General features: G+C 33.6%; 1 protein-coding gene across 4 annotated transcripts in view; it reads right to left on the bottom strand.

Annotated features, from left to right (window-relative positions):
• The window catches only part of pns (DENN domain containing pinstripe), a 347,031-nt gene that overhangs the window by 37,778 nt on the left and 281,797 nt on the right, over positions 1 to 27,456 (bottom strand). For all 4 annotated transcript variants that reach the window (XM_090411700.1, XM_090411683.1, XM_090411692.1 and 1 more), the window contains 3 exons: positions 24,809 to 24,927; positions 17,657 to 17,754; positions 3,834 to 3,905 (listed from right to left, as the gene is read on the bottom strand). In XM_090411700.1, coding sequence (XP_090267826.1) covers positions 3,834 to 3,905; positions 17,657 to 17,754; positions 24,809 to 24,927 — 289 coding nt within the window. The remainder of the gene's footprint in view (positions 1 to 3,833; positions 3,906 to 17,656; positions 17,755 to 24,808; positions 24,928 to 27,456) is intronic.

Raw genomic sequence — 27,456 nt, forward strand, 5'->3', positions numbered from 1 at the left:
TTTTCATCATCAAATTCCTGATATGTATCGTCAAGGAGTGTACAGGATATGATAGTACTACATGAAAAACTTACATCATTACTAACTTCCTATCTACAATTTTTCCTCCAAATCAATCTGTTACCTGTCAAGTCTCCAATATTATCAGATCTTATATTTCTATCTTCTAAGGCACTTTTTACTGTATCAATTCACCTACATCTTGTTCTTCCTCTGGGTCTCAAAACAAGTGTTCTCTGCTAACCTGGCAGAGAATTCAGAACACTTGTTTTGCTAATCTTTCCTCTCCCATTCTGTTTAAGTGACCACACCATCTGAGATTAGTTCTGCTAAGACATTACTGGATGCTAACAATATCAAGTTCTTTCCTAATATCTACATTTTTGATGTGATACTGTCATTGATACCATCTGTTCACTCTGCTAATCTTTCTCAGAACTCTCATATCTGTGGTTGCTAGTCATTGGTCAAGTGTTTTTTTTTTCTAATCCAGCTCTCAGATCCATAAGTTGAAATTGGCTTGAACAGGGTGTTGTACACAGCTAATTTAGTTTTGTGACTATTTTCTCTCTTATTCCATACAAATTTATTCAGTTGACTTCCTACCATACCAGCTTTGTTGATTCTGTTGTCTATTTCCATATTTAATTTACAATCTTCACTAAAAATCGTGCCTAATTAGCTGAAATATTTTAATTGTTCTATAAGTTCTCTATTCACAATGCGGTTGATATTTTCAATGTTTCTCCTATTTTCATTGTCTTTGTCTTGTTATTGCTGACCTTCATACCATATCTATTACAACAGTTATCAATTTAGTCAGAGAATCTTGCAGACTTGAACCAGATTTATTTAGAAGTATAACATCATCTGCACAAAGAGCTGAGATTAACATTTCCAATTTTAATATTAGGTTAAATACCACTTTCCTTCATAATGTGATCCATATAGAAAATGAATAACAGAGGAGATAATATACATCCTTCTCTGACAATCATCTGGAATTCTTCCCTCTGTCCAGGCCTTCTGAATTATGCAGTGCAGCCACTGTAAGACTTTTATACCTCCATATCATCTATTCTTGCTGCCTTTCCACATTTCAGGCTTTTGATGGCTTTTTCTACTTCAAGTATGAATATGTATTCCAGATTGCATGCCTGGTGTTTTTTACTACTATGCTGTTACTAACTGTTTTGCTTAGCAATTTTTTGAAATAATTACTCCATTAAGGTTTCTTATGTTGATAGTACCGATCTTAAACTTGGCAAAAACAACAGGAGTGTTCATCATGAAGGTTATTTTCTTGATCATAAATTAGTAAATAATAATATTTTTTTGGTTTACCGATCAAGAGTTGATCAATTTTATTAACTGAACCATCAATTTTATTAAGGTTCAGTTAATAAAATTGATCAACACTTGATCGGTAAACCAAAAAATATTATTATTTACCAACAGGAGTGTTGTTTAACTGGGTGACGCCCAACTGGCATGAAATTCTGTCATGTTGCACCATCATTTTATATTTTGGTTTAAGCCAATAATACAATTTTGTCGGCTAAATCCCAAATTGTCAGTATCCAGGTAGAAACCTAACAGGGTGCATCACGAGAAGGTGAGAATTGGACATTAGATCAGAAGCCCTGGTCGGTTCTCTGCATTCCTTTAAAGGCTATGAGGAGGTTTCCTCTCAGTTATATAGCTTTGACCCTTAAGCACCCCCTTAAATTTTCGTTATATTTCTCTTCTCCTATCCCTGAAAAAAGCTCAGGATCATTATGAAGCTAAAAAAACAGTGTAGTTCAACTTTGTTTCTTAGGAGGAAATGAAGATAAACAGAAAAGCAACTTGACGTTCTCTACAACTAGTTCACTTAAATTATCCAGAAAGAGCTGTCTGTAAATTATTCTAGAAAGAAAAATTGTGATTGGTTGGGTAATCCAGATTTCTGAAGATTAAACATTGTATCTTTACAGTCACTTCAGGAATTCAATAAGCTTGTTTGTTTCTGTGGTTGAGTGCATGGAGGAAGACTAACTCAAGTCGCAGATCATGCAGTTTTGCATGACAATGTGAGGCCACACTTCATGTGATGCAACTAATCTTAGGGAAAAGTATAGATGATAAAAACCATGTTTTTCCACTGGTATGCAGTGGAAAAGATAAGCTAAATGAATAAAGTATATAGGCAAAGGCATATGAGTTATATGAATAACTGAGGCAAGGTTTTTCATTAACTGACTTTCAGTGATGCTTTGTCCTAAGTTAATATATAATTTGTTGATTAGATCATGTGAGGGCAATACAATCACATTATCCAAAAATTCTCTAAAATCAGGAGTTCATTTTCCATTGTTCTACTAATCTATTACACACTGAATTCAAAAGACTTGATTTCCAGAGAGAAGACTACTGCATAATCTCAAAAAGTTTATTTATTTATTTGACTTGCATGATGCAGAACTTGCTATGAATGGACAATACACAATTTGAAAGCTATGGTATAGAACAATGTTTCCCCAAGTGTGGTATGCATACCCCAGGAGTATGCAAAAGGTTTTTATGGAGTATGTGATGAGGTACTTTTTTTCAGACTTCCTTTTATTTTAACTTTTACATTTTTGTCACTATATTGTTGCAGATAAGTGTAGGTCTATTGTATAATTATTTTTCAAGAATTAAAAACCAAAAGAATAAGGAAATTTTAAACAAAATATGTCTCTTGGCACATATGTACTGACTGCGTTCCAACTGCATGGTTTGAAGTGTTTGCTTTAAAAGTTTAAATTCAATAGTTTGATCCACAAAGTCAGAACTCTCCGCTAAATTTTATTTTGAAAATTCAAATTTCATAAGTTTTGTTTCTACAGTGTGTATACTGGATTTGTATTAATAAAATATTTAATAATTAAAAATGGCTTCATATGTTTGTAATTTATTATAACACATTTATTATATGTTAAAAAATGAATATCTTTATAATTATTTGGATTTGAATGAAATATTATTAAAACGTCTTCAAAATTGTCTTTTCCTGAGAAAAGGGGAGGTATGCAGTATTACTAAAATTTTGAAAAGGGTTTAAGGGTACTGAAAGTTTGGGAAACACTGATATAAAGTAACAAATCCTGATACACATTCCAAATGAGATGGATGTTTGGACACAGGATTCTTTATGGTAGAAAACATAAAATTTAATGTCTGCCTTTATACTGATGTTTCTGGACAATTCTGTATTCTTACCTTGTGGCAATTCTATGGAAACAAGAAAGCTGAATATCAACATGCTGATGATCATGGCATACTGCAATTAGTTTTTCATCATAGGAGGAAGTGTGATGTTTAGAACTGTCAGCATACAGTCCATTTATCAATATTTTATAGTGGTTTTCAAATGTGTAAAAGAATCAATGTACCCATAAATGTTTTGCAAAGTTGTGTTCATTTATCAGTCTATTTAGCTTAATGAATAAATCCAATGGAAACATACTCTATTAGTATGCTACTTAACAATAAGTGTAAAAATAGCTGGATCTGCCATCACATCAGTCTGGATGCCTGAGTGGTATCATCTATGCACTCCAATCAACAGGCTATGTGTTTGATCCCACTACAGTATGAATGTTCATGAATGTATTTAGGAATACGATGATGTTATCATTCAGTGTGACACAACCACTCTGCTGAATGAAGTGGCTCGAAAAAAGTTCTGGTTTGATCTCTACCGCAAAGATTTCAAGGTTATCTAACTTCTAGAAGTTTGCAACTTAAATGTCATTTCAACAAAATCTTTCACTAACAATGATGATATGTAATGAACCATAAAGACTTACTGGGTTCTCTTGGTCTCCTTGGAACACTTGGGGACCGACACCTTGGAGGAGTTCTACATGTTTCCATCAACTCTGAAATACATTTTAGGCAATTAAAATATGTTGCACATCTTCATACAATCTTTTTTCCCCATTTTTTTAAGAAATTAGTTCACACACACACACACACACACAAATGCAAAGTCTGATCAAACAGAAGCTGTGAAAACTATATACTTACCTTGAAGTTGATCTTCCCCCATTCAAGTTCCTTCTGCATTAGTTTTGGAGTGCTATTTTTATCTATTGTATATGGTATATGGTCTCCACACTCTTTTATATTTCATTGGCATTTATCCTAATACATGTGCAAGCCTATGTTCAGCTCATTCCAAATAAAGGAGGATAAAAGTTTGCTGTCAAACTATTGACTCGATATCCTTGTCTTAATCCTCTCCAAAATAGTGATAAAAGTCATCAACAGTCAACTTTTCCACTAGCTAGAGGCCCGGTAGTTAATTAATCAATGATCACTCATATGAGTTCTGTGTCTAGATCCATAGCCAATTTCTTAGCCTAGATCATCCACCACTGGATATGTACCATGGAATCATCTGGAGAAACTATTTCTATTTGAGAGAATTTGATCACATCAGGCGATGAGGTCTGCTTGGTAAATTGACATCCTTTGGTGTACTTTCCACCCTTTGCAACTGGATAGAAAGATTTCCTGTGTTGTCACTGAAGATCACAGTGAATGGCTCCCTTTTTCTGTTTCTGTACCAATCAAGGATGTCTTCGATGAAGACATGACCTGTCATGAAGTTACTTCATGTGCAAACCATGTTTGCTTACACTTATACTATCACAGGCTCCCTTGCCCCCTAAACCAACTACTCTAAGCCTATGTTTACTTTTTCACCTCAATAAAGGTTGAAACTGGTCTGGGTAGTGGCCTTCCCATAATGCATAACATTATACATGTCTGTAAGGATATGTGCATTGCATTATAGGATACTAAGGCAACTGATGTTAAGTCATTAGCCTCTACATATAAGTAGCCCAGTTGTGAAGTGACTTCATATGCAAACTTTGTTTGCTTATGCTTGGATAAAGGATGAAACAAAGAATACAATTTCTTGGCATCTTTATTTTATTGCATAATAATTGTAGCAAATGTATTTTTTATGCTCTCCATGGCAGTTGTTAATAGATCATCCTGTCTTCCATAGTATGTCAAGTCACAGAGAACTTCACTCACTCACTCACACTCACACACACTCTAGGATATAGTTGATAGAATAGATAGGCCTATTTATAATTTGTTCAATAGTTAGCTAAGTCGCTGCCACTCCCCTCTTACTGGTAACTCTTCTACTTTTATAAAAAAAAATTCTGTCCATTTCAAATCATATCCTTAAAAATTTTGACATAGTGGTTAGTTTAGATGTCCCTTCTTATTTACTAATGTACCACTAACAGACACTCTTGATTTAATAAAGTCTAATTTCATCCCTGATATATTTGTCCTGACCACTATGTCTGAGATACATCTGAAAAGATAGCCAAAGTATTAATAAATTATGACATTCACACTATATTCAAAACACACATTAAATTATCTACTATGATCCACTTTCCTAAGGATAAAATCCACCCCTAGCAGATCCTGGAGTATATGAAGTTCCCTGTGACTTTGCCTACAATGAACAGACAGCAAAATATGTTAACATCTGCCTTGGAGATTATAAGAAATACATTCGCTACAATTATTATACAAATCCAGACGGCAGACCACGCATTGGACACCCCTTCATACAGGATTAGATGGAAGAAAACTGAAGTGTTATATAGAAGGCAGAAACATTATTTTTAGAGTCACCAATGGCTATGAAGCATTCTCTTGCCCTGAACAAGTATAGATGCATTAATTTGCCAAAATTGTGGAAGATTATTATCTTAAAATCAACTTCTACACAATTGTAATACTTCTTTTTCACTAAATTAGAGGGTGCCAAATTAGGACTAGATCTTTTGTCCATTACAATTTGAATTATTTCACTTACTCATTGTTACATATAAACAGTAACGTGTTTTATGCTCTTAAGATGCTAGTTTGAAATCCACTGAGCTATATAAAGTTCTGATCATGGCAAGAGGGTAACAGCAATAGCCGAGCTTCAGTTAGAACTTCATTGGCTACAGCATTGCCATCCATTACCCTCCCAGGATGGGTTCTTCCCAAATTTTCTAAATCTCTGCAAACCAAGCGAAATCCACTGAAATATAAATCAGTTATTAAACATCTTTTTTATAAATGAATTCATTTGGTGTTGTAATACAATTAAAATAAGTTATGAATACTACACATTTCATTTTGTAGAACTTCCACGAGTCTACATTTCTGTATTTTCATTTATATTTGTATCTGTTGTAGGAATGCCAAAGTTTTCTTCTTGGTGGTTTTCTTTATAAATAAAATTATTTCAATTTTGAATACTTTTCAAAACTTTGTTTAAATTTTCTTCATCTTATATACTTTTCTTTACTAAATATATACACTGTCTAAATATATCTTTAGACAGTGTTTTTTTCTTTTTTTAAATAAAAATTAGGTGCGGGTGCTCATTCTTTGCTAGCAGGAAAAACTAAAATAAAGTGAAAATAAGAATAAAAAATTATTTGCTAATATTTTTATTTTACTTTAACAATATTTTTGGAATGAGAAAGCAAATTAAGAACACAACACAGTTTTTTAGGCATAAATTTATTTTTAAAAATTTCACATTTGACATCTGTAGATGATGTATGGTCACTCCTGTACCTCACTGGGTTTTGGGAGTGATGCCTTCTGCTAGAAGAAGAAGTGGTAGAGTCGCAGATGCCCTTTCCACAGAGAGTGAGTAAGACGATCACAAACACCGATGGCCATGGTGGGATTTGAACCTGCAGCCTCTTGGCTGGATAGTGGATATGCTAACCACTCAGCCAACCAGGTGAGCATATAAATTTATTTTTCTTCTCTTTCAACCTTTTGGTTCTATCCACTGCTGGATGTAGGTTCCCCCATGATTTTCCAGACCACTCGGTTTTCTGCCTCTCCCATCCACCTCACTCCTGCAATTTGTTCCAGTTCATCCCTCCACCTTCTTCTCCGTCTTCCTCTTTGTCTTGCTCCATCCATTGGTTTCCACTCTGTTGTTTTTCTAGTCCATCTCCCATGACTACATCTGGCAATATGGCCAGCCCATCTCCACTTAGCCTGTTTAATGTATTTTACAATATCCATGACACCTGTTTGAGATCTTATCCAGGTATTTGTCTTCCTATTGCTTAATATTATTTTTAGCATACTTCTCTCCATACGATGTTGTGTTGTTCTCAGCTTTCTGTTTAGGGCTTCTGTTAACGTCCACATTTCTCCTCCTGTATGTTAGGACAGGAAGTATGCACTGGTCGAAAGCGTTCCTTCTTAGACTCATAGGGAAGTCACTTCTGAATATGTCTTATTTTCCCATAAGCCATCCATCCAAGGTGAATTCTTCGTTCAATCTCTTTTCTTTGGCAATCCTCAAAGGATAACAATTGGCCCAAATATACATATGAAGTAACTTGTTCTATTTCATTGTTTTGAACTTTGACAGTTCTATGGTTTATGTATTTATTCGTCATATTTTTTTTCTATTTATTTTTAATCCAATTACTCTGCAGGCTTCATTTAGCTGATTTAGCCTTTCTTCCAGATCTTCAAGGTTATCTGTTATTAAGACAATATCATCTGCAAATTTCAGATGATGCAGCCTTTCTCCATTTATGTTTATTCCTTTTGTTTCCCAATCAAGGCTTCTAAAGACTTCTTCTAGTGCAGCTGTCAATAATTTGGGAGATATGGTGTCGGCTTGCCGAATGCCTTTTTGTATGAACTTTTCACTGTTTTTTATATAATTTAATTAAAGAAGTTACATTACTGTAAATATGTTTTAGTGTTTTTTCAATATATGATTTCTCAGTTCGCTGGGTTTTAAGTGCTTTTAGTGTTGCAGATGTTTTAACTGAATCAAATGCTTTTTCGTAGTCTATATAGGCCAGACATAAGAGTTTATTGTATTCAATTGATTTTTCAATGAGCTGTCTTAATGTGTGAATATGGTCCAAAGTATTGTAATTCTTTCTAAATCCAGCTTGTTCACAGGATTGCATTCCCTCTAGTTTAGATTTTATTCCATTATTTATAATTTTTGTGAAGACTTTATATATGGTGGGGAGTAGGCTTATAGGTCTGTAGTTTTAATTATTTCCATATTGCTCTTTTTAAAAATTAATATTAGAAGTGAATTGTTCCAATTTTTTGGAATTTTTCTCTGTTTTAAGCATTTATTAAAGAGTTTAGTCAGCTGTTTGATGCAGGGCTTCCTCCCAGTTTTAAGAAGTCTACCAAATTCCATCTTCTCCTGGGGCCTTTCCATTCTTCATTTCTCATAGTGCCATTTCCACTTCACCTTGCAAGATCTCAGGGGCATTGTGTTCTTCCTCACTCGAGTTATCCATAGATGATTCTTGAATGTCTCAGTCTTTGTCTTCATAGAGTTCAGTATAAATTTCCTGAATTCTTTACATTATTGCATCTCTATTTTTTTTATAAGTTCACCATTTTTTCCTCTTACAGCACCTATTTCCTTTGTTCCAAATGATAATTCGTCTTAGGAGCTTCATATTATTATTGTTTTCTATTGTATCTTTAATTTTCCTAATATTATACGATCTAATTTCATGTTTCATCCTTTTACGTATAGTTTTACAAATTTCTGCATATTCTATTTTATTGATGTCATTCAAATCTCTTTTCATATCTCTTCTTTTCTTCATCAGATCTAAGGTTTCCTGTCTTAGTGTTTCCTCTTTTTCGTGCCTTTTTACACCTCCTATTTCTAGTGCACAATTCAAGATAGATTTTGTTAAGATTTCATTAGTATCATCGATGGTAGTAGCTGTGTCTAACTTTTTTAGTTCATTTTTGAGTGATTCTCTATAACAGCTTTTATTGTGGTAGAGGTTTGTAGATTCACTAAATTGGACTTTTTTCTTATGAGCTTATCCCGTTCCCATTTTTTTGTGGATCCATACTTTTGCCCTTACTAGTCTGTGGTCACTTCCTGTATTAAATCTATTAAGCACTTCAGTATTATTTATTATACATATCTTCTGTTAGAGAGGATGAAGTCTATTTCATTGTAAGTTTGTACATTTGGGCTTCTCCAAATCCATTTTCAGTTGACTTTCTTCTTGAAAGTTCATCATAAAGAGGTTATTTTCTTCTGCAAATTCAATAAGTCTTTCTCCTCTTTCATTCCTCTGTCCAAATCCAAATTTACCGATGGAGTTCAGATGGTCATCTCTGCTTCCAATCTTGGCATTAAAGTCACCCATTATAATTATGTAGAATTCTTTAGAATTATTTAGTGTGGATTCTAATGTTTCATAGAAATCTTCTATCTCTTCATCTGGATGGTCCATAGTTGAGGTGTATATTTTTATAATTTTCAGTTGATATCTGTTATTTATGAAGAGACTCAGTTCAGCTATTCTTGATGCTATTTTATTAACAAACAGGACATTGTCCTTGATTGTTTTATTTATTAGAATCCTATACCACCAGTTGAGTTTCTGTCACATTCACAGTGGTAGAGTAGATGTCCATCTTTTAATCACACGAAAGTTTCTTCTTTCCTTCTTATCTCTGAAAGGCCCACAACATCCCATTTTATATGGTCCAATTCCTTCATCAGTTCTTCCAATCTATCATCATCCCATAGAGATTTGCAGTTATATGTCCCTACTAATATCCTATCATTATGCACTGTAGGTGGACTCATTGTAGATAGTGGAGACTGTAACATATTTTTCGACCTAGACCCTCTGTCTAAGCCCAGGATGCGTTCCTTTTTATGCTGGGCGATGGACGAGCCAGTATATAATTTTCCTACTTTATTCATCATTTGCATTGTCCTCATGGGGAGATATTTGGTCTTATAGCACCACACTGGCCAGACAGGTTGATGTCTCACAATAGTGCATAAGATGAAATAACACAGCAAAATAGGAAAGATTCACCCCTAGCCTTCGAATACTCTAATAGCATTGGTAAGGAGCAAGAAGAGAAGAAAGAAGCAAAATATATGTGATAACTTTTAATAAAAAATTCATATAGCAAATATAAAAAAAGTTATATATAGTGAATATTTTAACAATAGATGTAGTGAAAAATGTAAATTTCATAAATAACTAATTTGTAATATTCATAAAAAAATTATCAAATATTACAAATTTTTTTTACTAAATGTATCACATCCATAAAGATGCAAGTATGTCATGCTGTTGTATCCCTCCTATCCCTACCAAAAAACACTGCTTTTAAGTAATACTGAAGTAGACAAAAATGTCTTATGCATGCTGAACAATGCTTCATAGAGAATCTCTCTTTATTACCCAAGTGGCATGATCTATTTTTCAAAACTGGACAAAATTATGGTCCCTTACTCCATTTATGTGTAGTATTATCCTGCATCCATGTCATCAATATATTTTCGATGTCCTAATATGCTCTTTCCACACTGTCACTTTGGCTGTGAAAGCCTGGTCTGTATGTCCCAACCACAGATCATGAGGACTCCGAAGTAGAGGAGTTTTATGGTCAACTTAATGCAACAATCACCAGAGCGAATAGAAAAGACCTTCTGATTGTACAGGGCGATTGGAATGCCAAAATTGGAACAGACATCGGCAAGGATTATCTCCCATTTGTTGGACCATAGGGCTATGGGGAAATAAACGAAAGAGGTTTTGAATTTATCAATTTTGCCTCACAAAATGAACTTACCATTACTAACATTCTATTTCCCCATAAACCTTCCAGAAGATGGACATGGACTTTCCCTGATGGTAAAACACACAACCAAATTGATTTTATCCTTGTAAGCACTAGATTTAAAAACTCCATCAACCTCACAGGAACCAGATCATTTCCTGGAGCCAACATTGGCAGTAACCACAACATGGTCATTGCAACTGTGAATATGAAAATGAGGGAAAGATTACCTACAAAATCAACTCGTAAAAGATATAATATAGAAAAATTAAAAGATCCCTAAATAAATACACTATATAAATACAAATTAAAACAAATTTTTGACAAAAGCTTCAAGAAATATAATAGTATCGAATCTAAAACCAAATACTTCTCACAAAAGATAACTGAGACAGCTGAAAAAATCCTTGGATACAAAAGGAAAATAAATAAACCATGGATAACCAAAAATATTTTGGACCTATGCGACGAAAGAAGATATTTGAAATCTCATATTAATAGCAGTGATAACAGAGAACAGTATAAAAATATTACTAAGATTATTAAAAAAGAAATCAAACATGCTAGAAACTTATGGATATTGGATGAATATAAAAAGATAGAAGAGGACTTAAATAAAAATAATTCTAAAAGTGTTTTTCAAATGATCAATAAGTTAACCAAACCTTTTACTGCAATTAATTGGAGCATAGAAAATGAAGATGGAACTTCTATCACAGATAACCAGAAAATAGTCAATAGATGGAAAAAATGTTACACAACCAAGCTTTTTCAAAAGAACCCTCAACTGACTGATGATATTTTGGACGGAATTTTGCCAGGAGGTTCAGAGGAAGGAGTTTATCCGATATTAAAAGAAGTTATTGCAGCAGTTACCTCCTCAAAAATAGGAAAATCACCAGGAAGTAATGGTGTCACAGTGGAACTGATACACGAAGGAGGTGACATCATCATAGACACTTTGTTAAATTTATTCTAGGACGTATGGAACACAGGCTATCTGATTGGCAAGACTTCTGTCCTTGTACCTATTCCTAAAAATGGAAACAGCAATAAATGTAGTAACTATAGAACGATAAACCTTATTAGTCATCCAAGCAAAATCCTGTTGAAAATATTATTGTCAAGAATCGAAAAGAAAATAGAAAGCAGACTATCAGATGAACAAGCAGATTTCCGGAAGTCCAGAAGTACAATTGACCATATTTTTACAATACACATACTAGGCAAAAAATATATAGAACATAACAAAATAATCTGTCACGACTTTTTAGACCTTCAAAAAGCTTTTGACTCAATATAGCACGAGGCATTATGGAAAATTTTAGAACATTACGGTATTGACAACAAAATCATTAGGATTATTAAATCTCTTTATTCCTCATCTGACATGAGAATTGAAATTAAAAATTACAGCAGTGAACCATTCCGGGCAGAACAGAGGGTAAGACAGGGATGCATCTTGTCCTCTCTTCTTTTTAATTGTTTTCTGGAATATGTCATAGATGAAGCTCTTTATGAATATGACACTGGAATAGTAGTTGGCAGACTAAGAATAAATAACTTACATTTTGCTAACGATATTGATCTTCTGGCAGAAAGTGAAGAAGAATTACAAGAGATAACCAGCCGTGTTTTCGGAACATTAAAAAAATATGGATTATACATAAACCTACAAAAAACAAAAACAATGATAACCTCAAAATCAGACATTGAATTCTTAGACATTAAATACTGAATTGCTAAGGCAACCATGGCCCTACAGAAGTTAAAACCATTGTAGGGAGATAACAGAATAGCAATCACAACCAGACTAAGACTAATTGACATCTTGGTGAATTCTGTCCTCTTGTATGGTCGTGAGTGGACTTTATTGAAGGAAGATTAGAGGAGACTCCTGTCTTTCGAAATGAAAACTTACAGAAGACTTTTGAGAATTTCCTATAATGTCACGAAACCAATGAAAATGTCCAAAAACGGATTGATTCAATAGATGGGAGAAAAAGGGAAAATATTCTGACAGTCATCAGAAGAAGACAGATGAAATGGTTCGGACATGTGGAGAGGGCTAACGGCATTCCAAAGCAAGCACTAGAAGGAATCATTCCGAGATCAAGGGTTAGGGGGCCGACCTCGATTTAAATGGACTGATAACATCAAAAAATTGACAAATTCCTCCCTTTCTCAACTGACATCAAGAACAAGAGACCGAGACGACTGGAGGAGGCTAGCAAAGAGTATCACTACCAGCCATGAATGACCCAACGGTTCATTTAGGACTACAGGAGAAGAAGAATTTTATTATTGCAAATTACACCATAATAATAATTCATCAAATAAATAAGCAATATTTATATAATTTTTTTCAGCGTTATTTTTTAAGGCTACTGTCTTAATTTTTTAACACCTACCATGAAAGGCTAGTTAATCCAGATAAACAGTTTTTATCAATTAAATTAAACAAAATACAAAAATCAGATTTCAATCAGAATTCAATCATTTAATCTTACAATTCAATTTTAAGGTTAATCTTTCTTTAGCCTGATTCTTGATGGAATTTCATAATAAATTACTGTTTGCTTAAAGAAAAAAAAATTTTAAAAACAAATCATAATTAAACATAATTTAAATTCATTCATCTATCCTATCCTTCTCATCCATCTAGGATGGGTTGCGTCCCCTCCTAATGAGGGGTTACTGGCATATTAATACAGCCGGTTCACCACTTCTCTGCTGTATCCCCCTAAGGGCAATATTCATGACTTATCCGTGTGTGTTCACAAGGCCGGTTTGCCTGCTTGTGGGATGAAAAACCTCAGATAAATGGGGGGGGGGGGAGGAAACTCTGGTGTCCACGCCCAAGACTGGCTAACTAGGCTATGGCTGAGAAAGATCCTTAAGCTCCTCACATCGTCGACAGGAATCGAACCTAGGATCATTCATCTAGTGCTTTATATTTAAGTAGATTTAATTTTTATAGTTTTATTTAGAAACATTTATTTTTCTACCATAATGGATAACTTCATGATTATCCATTATGAAGTTATGAAATAATGGGTGCTAGGTAAACTATCCAGCCAAAGCACACGCATGTGTTTTGGCTCACATACAGAAAAAAGATTTAAACTTTTAAGTATCAGCAAGCACAATAAGAAACAGTGCATTTATGAGATTGCCATATCAGATCAATAACTAGTTAGGTTGTGTAATTAATAGCTAAAGCCAAAATGCCCCCAAAAAATTGCAGCCACTCATTTTACCAGACGACATGGCAATCTCAATGTTACATTTGGAACAAGTGAAGTGAAGGAAATATAAAAGTGCTTTTTGAATAACTCATTAGATGTATTGACAATTAAAAATTCTGAATTAGTGTTGTGTCTGATGACACAGACACAACACTTACTCAGAAGACTATTAAATCAGAAAACTTTTCAATTACAAATGGATGAATCTACATCAACTGCTCAGTTAATAGCACTAGTTAGAATCTCTGTAAAGAAGTACCAAAAGAGACTACTGGGATGAAATTCAAACTTGTAAATGAATACAATGAAGCAAATAAGATATTACAGAAATATGTGTAAGTTTGCTCAATAACAAGAAAGTGCGAAGACCTCAAGAATTACTTCTAAAAATCCTGAGATTTAAGTAATATATTGCTTTATTGACAGAGAAGCTCTTCTATGTAAAAGTTTTTCTGTAGATCTAAATTCCACATTAAATGATGTCATCAAACTATTGAATCTGATACATTCAAGCCACCATTGAGTCTCTGATGTTTCATACTGAAATGCACTGGCTGAGCTTTGTCAAGAATATAGTAAGCTAAAAAGGAAATTTGAAGAAAAAAAAGAAAATTATGAATGATTTTCACTTTGCAGATTTGTTGAAGGACAATTATTAGCTTCAAAAAAATGGCTTTCCATACATTGTGAGTCTGAATGAACCTAAATGAAAATTGCAAGGGTTGCATGAAAATATATTAACATATAGTGAAAAAGTTGGGTGGATTCAAAGTACAAATTCAACTTTGGAAAAGTGAAGTTAAAAATGGTTCACCAGTGATCTTTAGTCAGTGTCATAATTTGAATCATAGAGAAGAATTGTTAAGATTAATTAATGAATTAGAAATTGAAGAAATTTCAATATTACACATGTCAATGAAAGACAAAGAAGAGCTGTTAGATTTAAAGAACGATTTTCATCCTTAGCCTTTATATCCAAGTGTAAGCAAACAATATATTTATTATTATTAATACGTGATCCCTCCAGAGAGTCCAAAGATTCATCGAGGGAGGGATCATGTAATAATACATGATCCCTCCCTCAGTCCTTTTCAGTCCTGAAAATACTTCAGGTGCAAACTTGGTTTGCTTTACGCTTGGATAAAGGATTAAGCTAAGTATATAATTTCTTGGTATCTTTAATTTATAGTATAACCAAGTGAAAAAACTTCCAACAACTTTCTCTAATCCAGAGTGATGTAATAATAAGGTGTGACACCTTTTGGTAACTCGTATATGAAAATATGACTTCTGCATTACTTCAACCTTAGCATAACCTCTGGGTTTGGCTCCCACTGAAGAGACTTCAATAAAGGTTGAAAGGAAAATAAGGTATTGGCATATGCCGATGATGTAGTCAGAACTTTGAAGGATAATGATTCCATATATATATTTTTTGGTATTTTGGAAAAATTTCACAAAAGCAGTGGATTAATTATTAATGCAGACAAGACAAAATTAAAAGTGTATGGAAAGTGGGATCTTGAGGCATTCATTTTGGACTAATCCCAAAGAGAGAACCCCTCATTATATTTGGAATTCCCTTCTTCACTTACCCAATATTACCAGTCCAAGAACTTGGAAATGTTAGAAGACTGGAAAATAGGGCCGCTCTTCTTTTCTTCTAAAGCTATAGTACTCAAAACCATAATCTTTCCTGCTCAGTTGTACATAATAAATATTACAGACATCACAGAAGCTGAAGAAAAGCAATTATATAGTAAACCTCTGCAATTTTTTTGGTCTAGCCAATACCAAGAAGTTAAAAAGGAATTTCTTCAACATCAATGAAGCATGGAGGATTTGGACTTCCAGTCTTAAAATTCTGCTATTTAAGCAATACAGCTTCAAAAATTCATAAAATATTGCAAACTAATCACACATATGCAGACCTTCTCCGGTACTACTTGGGTTTTCATTTTCCCCCTGTTTGGAGTTGATGATTACAAAGGTTCAAAAGCTGAGATTGTTCCTGAATACTACAACACTCTGTGCTAAACTCCAAGACTGCTAAAACACTCTGGAATTGACATTCTTTCCATTAAAAAAAAGTAAAAGTTGGTATAAAGAAATCTTTAATCTCCTTCGCTGTGAAGTTCCACAGTTGGGTAATGACAACAATATTTTGTTTCATAACTTGATGAAGTTCCAAGGGTAGCCTAACAGGAAGGATCTTGCTTGGAGAATTGCATATTGTCGCCTTCCAGTCAATGCCATCAAATGGAGGTACTTCAACATTGGAGATCCAATCGGTGACATCTGTTACCAACTGGAAACAGTAGAACATGCATTCTACAGCTGCCCTCTTGCTCTGTGTATTTGGAACAGATTATGTAATATGTTGGGCATGCCACTATTTACAACAGAACAGGTTATTTTTTTTTTACAATACCCACCATCTGTCAGCAATGGGAAGAGAATTTAGATTAATTAATGAATTAAAATACCATTTATGGAAGGTTAGAGAAAAACATGGATTTGAAAACCAGAAATATAACATCCAAATGCTTTATAACATTGTATTGTGGAAATTTTATTGTTCAGTCAGATGTTTTTTGTATTTAGAAAGAAGCATTCTAGGAGATGTCAAATTTATCAATAGATGGTGTAGACCACCTACATTAATCAATATTCACCAGAGGGAGATAAAATTCTGTCTATTCTTGCTATGAAAGGTTTTTTAAATAATAGTTCCATTCTCTTAATTCAATGTAATCTTACAGTCAATTGCAGGGATGATTGGAGAGCAATCCCAGACAGGGAAGGCGAACTTAAGGTGGTTAACCACCTGGGTATCAGTCATCTTTGTGCTTTAGTTTCAATTGGTTTTTTGGTTATTCATCTATATGAGATTGGTGAAAAAGGAAAACTGATAGCCTTTGGCTATATGATGATATAAAAGAGCTGAGGCCTTTTCTCTCTCTCTCATGCTATCTATCTGTCTTTTTTTCTCCTAATACTATCAAGGCTCTCTTTTACCCTATATACTAACTATTCTAGGCCTATGATGAGCAACCCTTTACTTTTTCACCTCAATAAAGGTTGAAAGTGGTCTGGGTAGTGACCCTTCCCATAATGCATAGCATTATACATGTACGCAAGGAGATGTGCTATGCATTATGGGATACTAAGGCAAATGATGCGAAGTCTTAGCTTCTTTATACAAGTTGTCCCAGTCCTGCAAATACTTCAGACACAAACTTAGTTTGCTTACACTTGGATACAGGATTAAGCCAAGTATATAATTTCTTGGCATCTTTAATTTATATAAAGGCATTCTGATACAGTAGGATGGCAGTCCTGGAGAATTCAATGCCACTGAGTTTAAATTGGAGGACTAATTACTCACACATCTTAACTTAAATGATTATAAATATTCCTCATGAAAATTGTAACTCTTCCTCAAAAGTCAACAGGGAAAAAAAAAAAAAAAAGTATGGACAGGATTATTTGCCTTAGCCTAAGTATATCCAGGAGGAATCATCAATGCATTAGAATTCTTCCAGACCAAAGATGGAAGAGCTTTTATATTATATTCATGAGTGTTTTTTTAAAAATAATACTGATGAATATCTACTTCTTTTAAGCATTTATAATTACTAAAGGTTATTAAAGAAAGCTTTAAAAAACACTGGTTTTGCAGAGTTATTATAAAAGTAAACTTTACAGGCTCTCTTGTTTTCAAGCCTAACCTTCATTATCTATGTCAGGAGGAACCATTTCTCCTACGAGAAGTCGTTCTGTACTTCCATCATCAACTCCTTTTCCAAGCCATCTCCCACATGGAAATCTAATAAAGACATATCTCTGTTTTAAAATTCATTTAAATGATATATGTTTAAATTATTATAAATTAAAATTTGCATTCTGATAGACTAGAATCTCAGAAAATGGTAATAACTGCAAGTGTAACATGAAACAAAATGATCATGTGACCTAATTCTTGACATTTCATCAATTAGAGCAAGTGATGCTTTCCAACATCTATAACAGTGTCATACAACATTTTACCAAACCACCTAACTAAAGTATATATCTCTGCAACATTGCAAAGTTGTCTACCACATCTCTCAATAATCATAGTTTTACTCAAGCTTTACATTGAAAGACTGTGCTGGCCATGAAATTGAACTGCCCAAGGACATATGTCATAAGGCTGTATTATAATTGAAGATTTCTAAACCATCTCTGGAAGTTACATATCATTATCCTGAACACAGAGTGCCACAGCAACATTCTGTGATATCCATATCAGAAATAATGAGAAATAATTACGACATAATGCCTTTAAGCAAATCATGAACCTTCATTGTTGATAAATCTAAATGCTTATACTGAATTATTTATGACTTATAGACTGTACAGCTTAGAGTCAATAAATGGGTTTGTGAAATCTGGGCTTTTTAAATTAACTTTATTTATGAATAATAAGTATTAAGATGGTTGTGAACGATGAATCTGAAATGAGATCACTACATGCCATGTTGTTTGTGCAGGTGAAATGATACACAATGTAAATAAATTCTGAAATAACAATGCCAATTAAATGCTTCATTAAATCTGAGATTTCAAACAGCAATTTAACAAATATTCTAAAACTTGTTACAGAATATGAAAATATCCTGCCATATATATATATATATATTCTTCTTAAGATAGTCATGGAAAAATACTTTGTCTTGAATTTGGGGATAAGCTTTGGCAAAACCAGCAGCAATAAATCCACTAAATCTTCTGCATACACTAATATTAAATGACATAGTGGACAGAATATATTGGTTTTATAATGCCTACGAATGAGGAATTTCTTCATTCACAAGCATTTAACCATTGTGTCATAGGCGACTACTGGACAGGAAATGCATTTCGCAGTGTGACATTCCACTTTGCTTGCTGGAGATTCTCTAGAGCCCAACCAAAACCTTCACTGGACTCTGGAGAAAGGTGTTGATTTCCTTCTACCATGTAATAAGAGTGACAATGAAAGCTTTTGAGATAATAATAATAGCAGACAATAATGGATCATTTAAATGCTGTGCACTTGAAATAGAAAAAATGCTATTATTATAAACCAAAAGAGATACCTTTGGATCAAAAAGCAAATAACTGTTGCTATACTTGCAATGTGATTTGATGTTATGCAAGAACTTTCTGAATGTGCATGTTTATCGGTTTATTTGTTTGCAATTAAAACAAAAAAGTTTGCAAAATGAAACTAAAAAGTTTTGGATAGCATACATAGGTATATATAGTAGCATATAGAGTAACATATCAACACTGCTTACATTACTTTTCAAAAGCTGCCTTGACAATGTACTGTACTTACTCGAATATAACTTGCACCCCTAATTTTACTTTACAAAAAAAGAAATTAAAAAGTTTTGCATATATCTTGCACACGAAAAAAAAAAAAGTTTAAACACATTCACATGAGAGCGGTAATAACTTGCTCCCAACAGTAAACAACACACCTTCCCCAACAACCATACTGCAGATGCAAGAAAAGCAAGTAGTTTATTGTATCACTGAATAAGGTAGAAAGACATTTACAGTCTGTGTAATATATTTCTCAAACAGTGCAATTAGAGACAACTGTGATAAAAACAGCACTAACTAATGAATCACATGTCCTCTCCCACAGAAACTATGCTGTATAGATTCAAGTAAAAACCATATATTGCACTAGCAAATACAGTATCTAACTAAAAACTATTATCCAATTTTTGAAATTTTCGATGTCATTAAGACATCACAAAAGTAGAAGCAGCATGCAAACAACCAGCAATAAAATTCAATTGGGGGGGGGGGTTAAACTTTGTTTGAGTCAGCCCAGTAATGAGAAGTTCCGTCAGAATGATAAATGGGCAAAACACCACCCTGTTGTAAATGTGTTAAAAGTAAGAAATATATAGTGAATGTGTTATGGCAATTTTTTGAGATAATATGGAATTCGGTTGATGAGAATTAACATTTCAACTCAACAAATGTCGGCTTGCCTTTGTCGTTTTGTAGTGCAATCTTTTGTTAATACTGTACCGATCATATGAATATCTTCATAGCTGCTCCATCTCTACTGGCCTACATTGCTGTCCATTTTGTGCTCTGCTTTCTCACTGGTCATTCGTGAAGGATTGTTCATTAAGTATCTCAAGTCTTGTAAATTACTGGTTATTTTTGCTTGAATAATGGGAAAGAAGATAACACTATTTGGGCAGATGAGTTTGATAATGCACATAAGGAAATTGCTCGATGCCAGAAGTAGCAACACCAAATAGAAGATTCTTGGTAAGTCATACCCATTTTCAGTTTTTTTTTCTGAAAACTTTAGTTTCTGAAAATCCCTGCATATATCTCGCACCCTGATTTTTTAGCTTTAATTTTTGGACAAAAAGTGTGAGTTATATTCGAGTAAATACAGTAGTACTACCAAAAAGACAAAGAGATAGGCAGAATTTTGTCTTTTGTGGCTTCAATGTGCAAACTTTTTTTTTTTTTTTTTTTGCCTGCTCTTACATTGTTTTAAGATGATTAAAGTACAATATGGTTTGTTGTAGATGGAATTATGACAGAAGTAACTAAGACTATGAGGCCAGCATATTGTATGCACGTGTGATAATTGTGTATGTTCTCTAGCCACTGTGTCTATTTTGCAGAATGAAAAACCTGAGTTTCTAGGAAAGAAAAATTCTGTCACTTTTGTATGAGATTAGCTAACTCACACAGATGAAAAGTCATTACAATAAAGAATGTAAATTCACATTCTAAATGGAAAAGTATATTTAGTACCATGTATGGAAGAGGCCTTTACCCAACAGTGGGAAAGATATAGGCTGAGGAAAAAGAAAAAAGGCAAATCTAACAATAAATCAAAGTTTCAAAACTGGTTCGAATCTCAATGCTTATTAGACCCAAAAGAAGAATTCGTGGATAGGTTTATTCACATTTTGAAAATATTTTTTAATAAAAGAATTAGAAATCAAATAATTAAATAATCAAGGAAAAAATGTATCAAGTACTAGTTAAATGGGATGAAATTAGAGGCATGTGATGTGTTTCGGTTATTAAACAAGGTCCTTGGCAGCGCATTTGCTATTAGCTTGACTGTTCAAAGTGGATACTGTCTCTGCTTTCCCATCAATGGACTGTGGGTTTGAGCACGGATGTTTGTGAAAGTCATTTAGGTGATAATTTTTTTTACCACGTGGTATGAAATTACGACTCTAATCACTGGAAGAGTGTCTTGAAAGTGCAATGTTATTCCAAAATTATCCAAGATTACTTTAAAAAAAAAAAACACTTTTGTTTATAAGGACCAATAAATACACGAATAGTCTTTCTTGAACCATATGCATAAAATTTTTTTTAAAAAAATATGTTCAAGACTGTGTAGCTCAGTGGAGATGGCATGTGCCTTCCATAGCACTATGTCGCCTGAAGTTTGATCCTAGTCGCCGACTAGAGGAACTTTTATTAAGCCTTATTTTCGACTGATTCCCGAGTTAGTTGATCTCTGGCACAGGCAAGCAGGTTTTTTCTTCCGGAAACTTGGGTTTTTCATCTGGTAAGCTCAAGAAAATCGACTGTAGAAGCCACACTATTTTCAGACAGCAAATATAGTGTTAGGATTAGGGACCACGATATGGTGGCACTTGTCAGTCGCCTCTCTTCAATGGACACCATGATATTAGTGATAGTCTTGAGCTACTATCTCTGATTGGCTACTGGTGGAGATTGAACTGCCCCCCCCAGTCTCCAAAAGTTAGAAAGGGCTAAAACAGCCTTGCCTACTCCCTATATGAGAATAAAAAGGCATTAGCTGATTTTTTTTTTAATGTTCAAGACCTGTGAACAAAAGCCCTGACCATCTCGTTCTTAAAAAAAGACAATTCCACAAGACTAATTTCAAAATAGGATAGTTAATGTCCAAGCTAGATAACTTGGGAGAGTTCTAGACATCACCAGTGAGGAACATGGAGAAACTGCCAGGACTTCTGACCCAATGTCTAAGGTATTCACCTGGATAATAAACAAATGAGGACTGGCTGCCAACTTGGAACTTAGCTGACCAAACTGTCTGAATTGGCTTAAACTAGCAAAGACATGTAATGCAAAAACATTATATTTCATAGTGGATAGAGCACTGCCTGGTTAAACAAGGATGAACAATGAAAAGTCAGACACTGTCAAAACTTTAAAAATTCAATGAAAAATTGAGGCATAAGAAGCATCAATGAAAAAGAGGTGAATCTAGCAGAGAATTAAAGAAATATCACGTAGAAAAATTGGTGTTACTGAGATGAAGATAAAAACTAATGAGATATTGTACTTGTAAATGATAAATACAGTACTGAACATTAAAAATGAAAATAAACTTCTGGAAAAGAAAGCAATTTCAAAATGAGAAAATGGATGCATGCTTATTCCAGATGGGATGGTCATTTAAACAGAAAGAAAAGAAAAGAAAATAATAATAAAAAAACCAGGTGTTTGATGCCAGAATGGTGGAAAACAGCCAAGAGGAAGACTAAAATCAAAATGGATTGATGTGGAAGCTAGACCCCAGAAGTGATAACAAAGTTGAAGTAATGCAGAAGTCATATTTTCATATATGAGTTGCCAAAAGGTGTCACACCTTATTATTAAAATACTCTGGATTAGAGATAGTTGTTGGAAGTTATAAGGTGTGACAACTTTTGGCAACTTGTACATGAAAATGTGACTTCTGCATTACTTCAACTTTGGTATCACCTCTGGGTCTGGTTTCCACTGACGAGACTTCAATAAAGGTTGAAACTAGTCTTGGTAGTGACCTTTCCCATAATGCATAGAATTATACATACCCATAAGGATATGTGCTTTGCACTATGGGATACTAAGGCAAGTGATGGGAGGTCATAAGCTTCTATATACAAGTTGCTCCAATCCTGAAAATAGTTCAGGTGCAAACTTGTTTGCTTACACTTGGATAAAGGATTAAACCAAGTTATATATAATCTCTTGTTATCTTTAATTTATAGTATAACCAAGTGAAAAAATTTAGCTCAAGTATTGATATGTTCTCCTAAATGAATTTCCCTTGAATATTTCCAAGCACTGTTCTATTTATTTATGTCATTTAACAAATTTTAAAAGTAATTACTTCAGCCAACCAGAATATCCTTCTTTTCAGATTTTATGTCACCTTTATCATAATTTCGATTACTCTTTTTCATTTCTAAGCTTTCTTTTAATAGTCTACTTTCCAAATCGTTTGGCCACCTTCATAATATTATCTTCTAAATGCTTCCCAGTCTTCTGCTGACTTACTGGAAAGACCTTTTGTTGCGATTTTTCCTTTTCCAGAACTACCTGTCTAATTTCATAAGTCCAGTATGAAATTTGATTTTGTCTATCCTTGCAAACGACTTAACCACACCTCTCTGGCTGAATCAATCAACATTTTAAATCGAGCTTCCCTCCCACTAATATTTGAGTCTACAATTCATCTCTGAAAGCTTCTTGATGTTAATTTTCTTTTAAACTTTTTTATATTTTTCTTTTCTGTACATATTTTTCTGTTTAGTGTCATATTTGTTTTTATCTTGCTCATAACTAAATTGGTGATCCTTTCCCATTTCAAATCCCTTGTGTACCCTGTCCTGAACCAGTGCGAATATATCAGCTATAAATAGTCAATAATTCTTTCCTTATTTCTTGTATGGTTATCCATTTGAATTCATAAGCATCTTTATGTTGGAAGATAGTTATATAATCACTAGTCTACGTACTAAAAAGAAATTCTACATATACTTACCAATATTATTAGTTTGTTCTTTTCTCCAAATTTTTCGAAAACTTTCCTGCATGTCTAGTATTCATTTCTTACTCAGCTGATAAGATATCAAAAGAACTAGCTTTTCCTTTATGTCAGCTGTCCTCTTTAATGAATAGCCTTTTCTAGTTTTTTTTCCCCCTTATTACAATCTTCTGTGGAACCATAGGCATACACAAGTCTCATTTAATCTCCCAATTTGAAATTTGCTTTCACACTGCCTGAAACTGCATACTATTCAAGAATTTTTTTTCTTTACGTTTAGTCTTGAATACTGTAATTGCTCCTTCCTTTCTATGATTACTGTTACTAGAATACATAATCTCATAGTTATTATTTAACAGTATCTTACCTATTTTAGTCTTCTTTACAGTGCTGATCTAATTCTTCCATAAGTTCCACTTCAGTGATACTTTTTAAACTGACTGTACTTATCTTCAATTTGAAACAAACATACTTAATCTGGGGCTGAGTTTGAGCTTATTCCAGTAGGCGATTTTTTGCTGTTGAATTGGTTCCCTGATGTTATATATATCCATGAGATTTTGGTACTCTGTACTATGATCCTTATTTGTGGTTTAATTCACTACGAAATATAATTTTGTTCAGTAAGTCCCAAGCTGTAGCCCATTCTGATTATCCAGTATCTAGGTGAATACTTAATAAGAGTGAATATACCATGAGAACATGAGGCTTGAACACTGGATCGAAAGGCCTGGATGGTTCTCTGTATTTCTGTTGGGAGGCTAGGTGGAAGTCTTTTTTCAATTATCTAGCTATGATACTTAAACAACTCCATGTTGGTTAAATGATAATTAAGATGCTTATACAATAGCTTTCATACCTTCACAAGGGAGACAAAAAATTTCACAAGAATAACATAATAAATTGCTTTTTAAAAAATGAAAAATATATATATAATTCCAAATTCATAGTTTTATTTCCTAAAATCTATTTAAGAAATTTGTTTTTAGGAACCATAAGGAGATATTCTATATATATGATATTTAACTGATGATGACAGAAATCTTACTTATAAGTATTTGCTGTACACTCGTTCCTCACAAGAACATGTTCTACCATCCATTTAGGTGATATGCCAGAATTATCATGACCTATCCTCAGTGTTGACAAAAGACCAAGATTTTTGTGCTAAAAATCAAGGAATTTATTTAAAAAATGTTTATGCCTCTTAAATAACAGTATACATAAATAGCTGCACTGGCTCTAGGGAATTAAGAATTAAAGAAATAACAGTATATTATAATTAACCTAAACTACTTAAGAGGAAACAATAAACATCTTTTTATCAATTGTGACTGGCAACTAAACACGTACAAGTTCAGATAAAATATAGTGGAATTTAAGCTATGAAAAACCAAAATGTTTAACTTGGAATCTGAAATTAATTCTCTCTTAAGTAGACACCTTTTGCATGCACATATTTCTTGCCAGTGCTGAAAGAAACTTTTGAGTTTACAATATCACTAGAAATGCTCTCATTTCATTTTATTTAGTTGTGTTAATATTATCAAAGATTTTACCTTTTTTTTTTTAAGTTAAGAAAAAATAATTTAAATGAAATTACTGGCAAGTAAAAAATATCACAAAATAAATGATATTTTTTTTGGTGGCTACAGAGGTGCAAGTTGCTGAGTTTCCTTTAGATGGGATACTGGCCCATGTACTTCAAGAATGTGCAAAGAAAATGGCAGTGCACTGACAAGGCTGTTTAAGTCTCAGCTAATGGTAAGAGCTGAAATGAAATGAGGACAAAAATATTTACACTGCATAAAGGAGGTTCCAAGACAGAGATAACAAATTATAGACTGAATAGTACCTCAAGAGTGGTTTGGCTTTGTAAAGGAAGGTTTTTGCTTTAGTACTAAATTTCTTCAATTTACGTAACTATTACATAAATTTGAGAAAATGAGAATGGATATGAAACTGGTTATATGAATAAGGGGATGATGCAAAAAAGACTTGTTCCTCTCTCTAACCCACATCCCTCTCAATGTACAGATTAAAGAAATCAACTAGCTTACTATAATCTATACAGATTAAAGAGTGTGTTATTACAATATTTTATACTGTATCGCTAACAGCGTTTCTGTGATACAGGCAAAATAATGGAACCATTAAACCTTTAATTCATTTTCAGTGCTTCTTTATGCCATTACAGTATAATATGAAGAGTAAATGAATGTTGACAGCAGCTTTTTACATTCTTACAGGCAAATGAAAGAATGATAGTAACCAGTTCAGTGGAATGCTGCACTATCAAAACTTCCCCTCACAGTTCTTCTAGTATATGTATGATTCCCTTTTCTCACAACATATCATATTATGGACAACTGGAAGATTTGCAATCATCCATCCTGAAGAACACAAGCCATATCTGTTGGTACAACTATGGTCAGTGAGCAGCAGATCATATCTTGGATACTCTTGCATGGAATCAAATGTGGAAAAGCTATGCTTCAATGCAGTAAAGACACAAGAAAAAACTTGGTTTGCAGCAGATCTAAAAATAGATCTGCTGCAAAAAAATCAAACAAATCTTATGTGAAACACCCCACTATATGGGACAATAATGACCACCTGTCCAACAGACAAGGTTTCCTACCAGTGTCCATAGAGGATGTTCCTCTTTAGGACTTTAAGAATTCATTCTTTTCCACTTATTCCTTATGTGGTTTATGTGTGTGTTATTACAATATTTTATACTGTATCGCTAACAGCGTCTCTGTGATACAGGCAAAATAATGGAACCATTAAACCTTTAATTCATTTTCAGCACTTCTTTATTCCATTACAGCATAATATGAAGAGTAAATGAAAGTTGACCAGCAGCTTTTTACATTCTTACAGGCAAATGAAAGAATGATAGTAACCAGTTCAGTGGAATGCTGCTTGCGAAAAAAAAAAAAAAAAAAAAAAATGAAGGAAGGTAGAAATTCAAATAACCAAACTGACATCTCCTGGATCAGAATCACACATTTCTAGGATGTTTTCAGTGTACCATCCCAAAAGTAGGAATAGTATTCCAACAGTATCTAAAACAGCATTAGAGTTGTAGAAAAGTCTTGAGTTGAAATGGACACGAATTTTTCTTTTAGGATGAACAAGCTACAGATGGAATATATTTGTGCCAGGAAAGACGAGAGAGGTCCAAGTCAATCTCCAAAAAAGAGAAATTTGATCTAAACTGAAGATATGGATATTATCTTAAGTGAAGGAAAATGAAGTGAGATCTTTTTGCAGGAAATAAATAAAGGACTGCATGTAGGTAGTGCCACTGAAGTTCAAAAGACTGTCCTTGTCCCAACTGAAGAATGCTAATGAAATCAGTTTCAGGCAATAGTTACCCTGAAGCTTGAGATGATTGTACACTACAAAGTTTGTCAAATAAAGAGGAAATCAGAATCAGCAAAGCTATGGATAGGACTTGTAGTCACTGAGAAAAGGTCTTATTTTTTTTTTTATGTACAGTACATGAAGAATAAAGTAGGCAAAAATATAGAGCATACTATGGCACAGGTGGGACATCTGAAAAGAGGAAGAGGCACTTTTTATTTTATGTGGGGTTCCCCCTGATCCTCTACTGCCTCTTAGGTTAGGAGTATTTTTTGTATTTTTTGACTGTAGCAGTGTGTTCACAGGGCTGGTTTGCCTGTTCTA

The sequence above is a fragment of the Typopeltis vanoorti genome, chromosome 2 (genome assembly GCF_054136105.1).
Source record: "Typopeltis vanoorti isolate ZY-2024b chromosome 2, IOZ_Tvanoo_1.0, whole genome shotgun sequence".
NCBI lineage: Eukaryota > Metazoa > Arthropoda > Arachnida > Uropygi > Thelyphonidae > Typopeltis > Typopeltis vanoorti.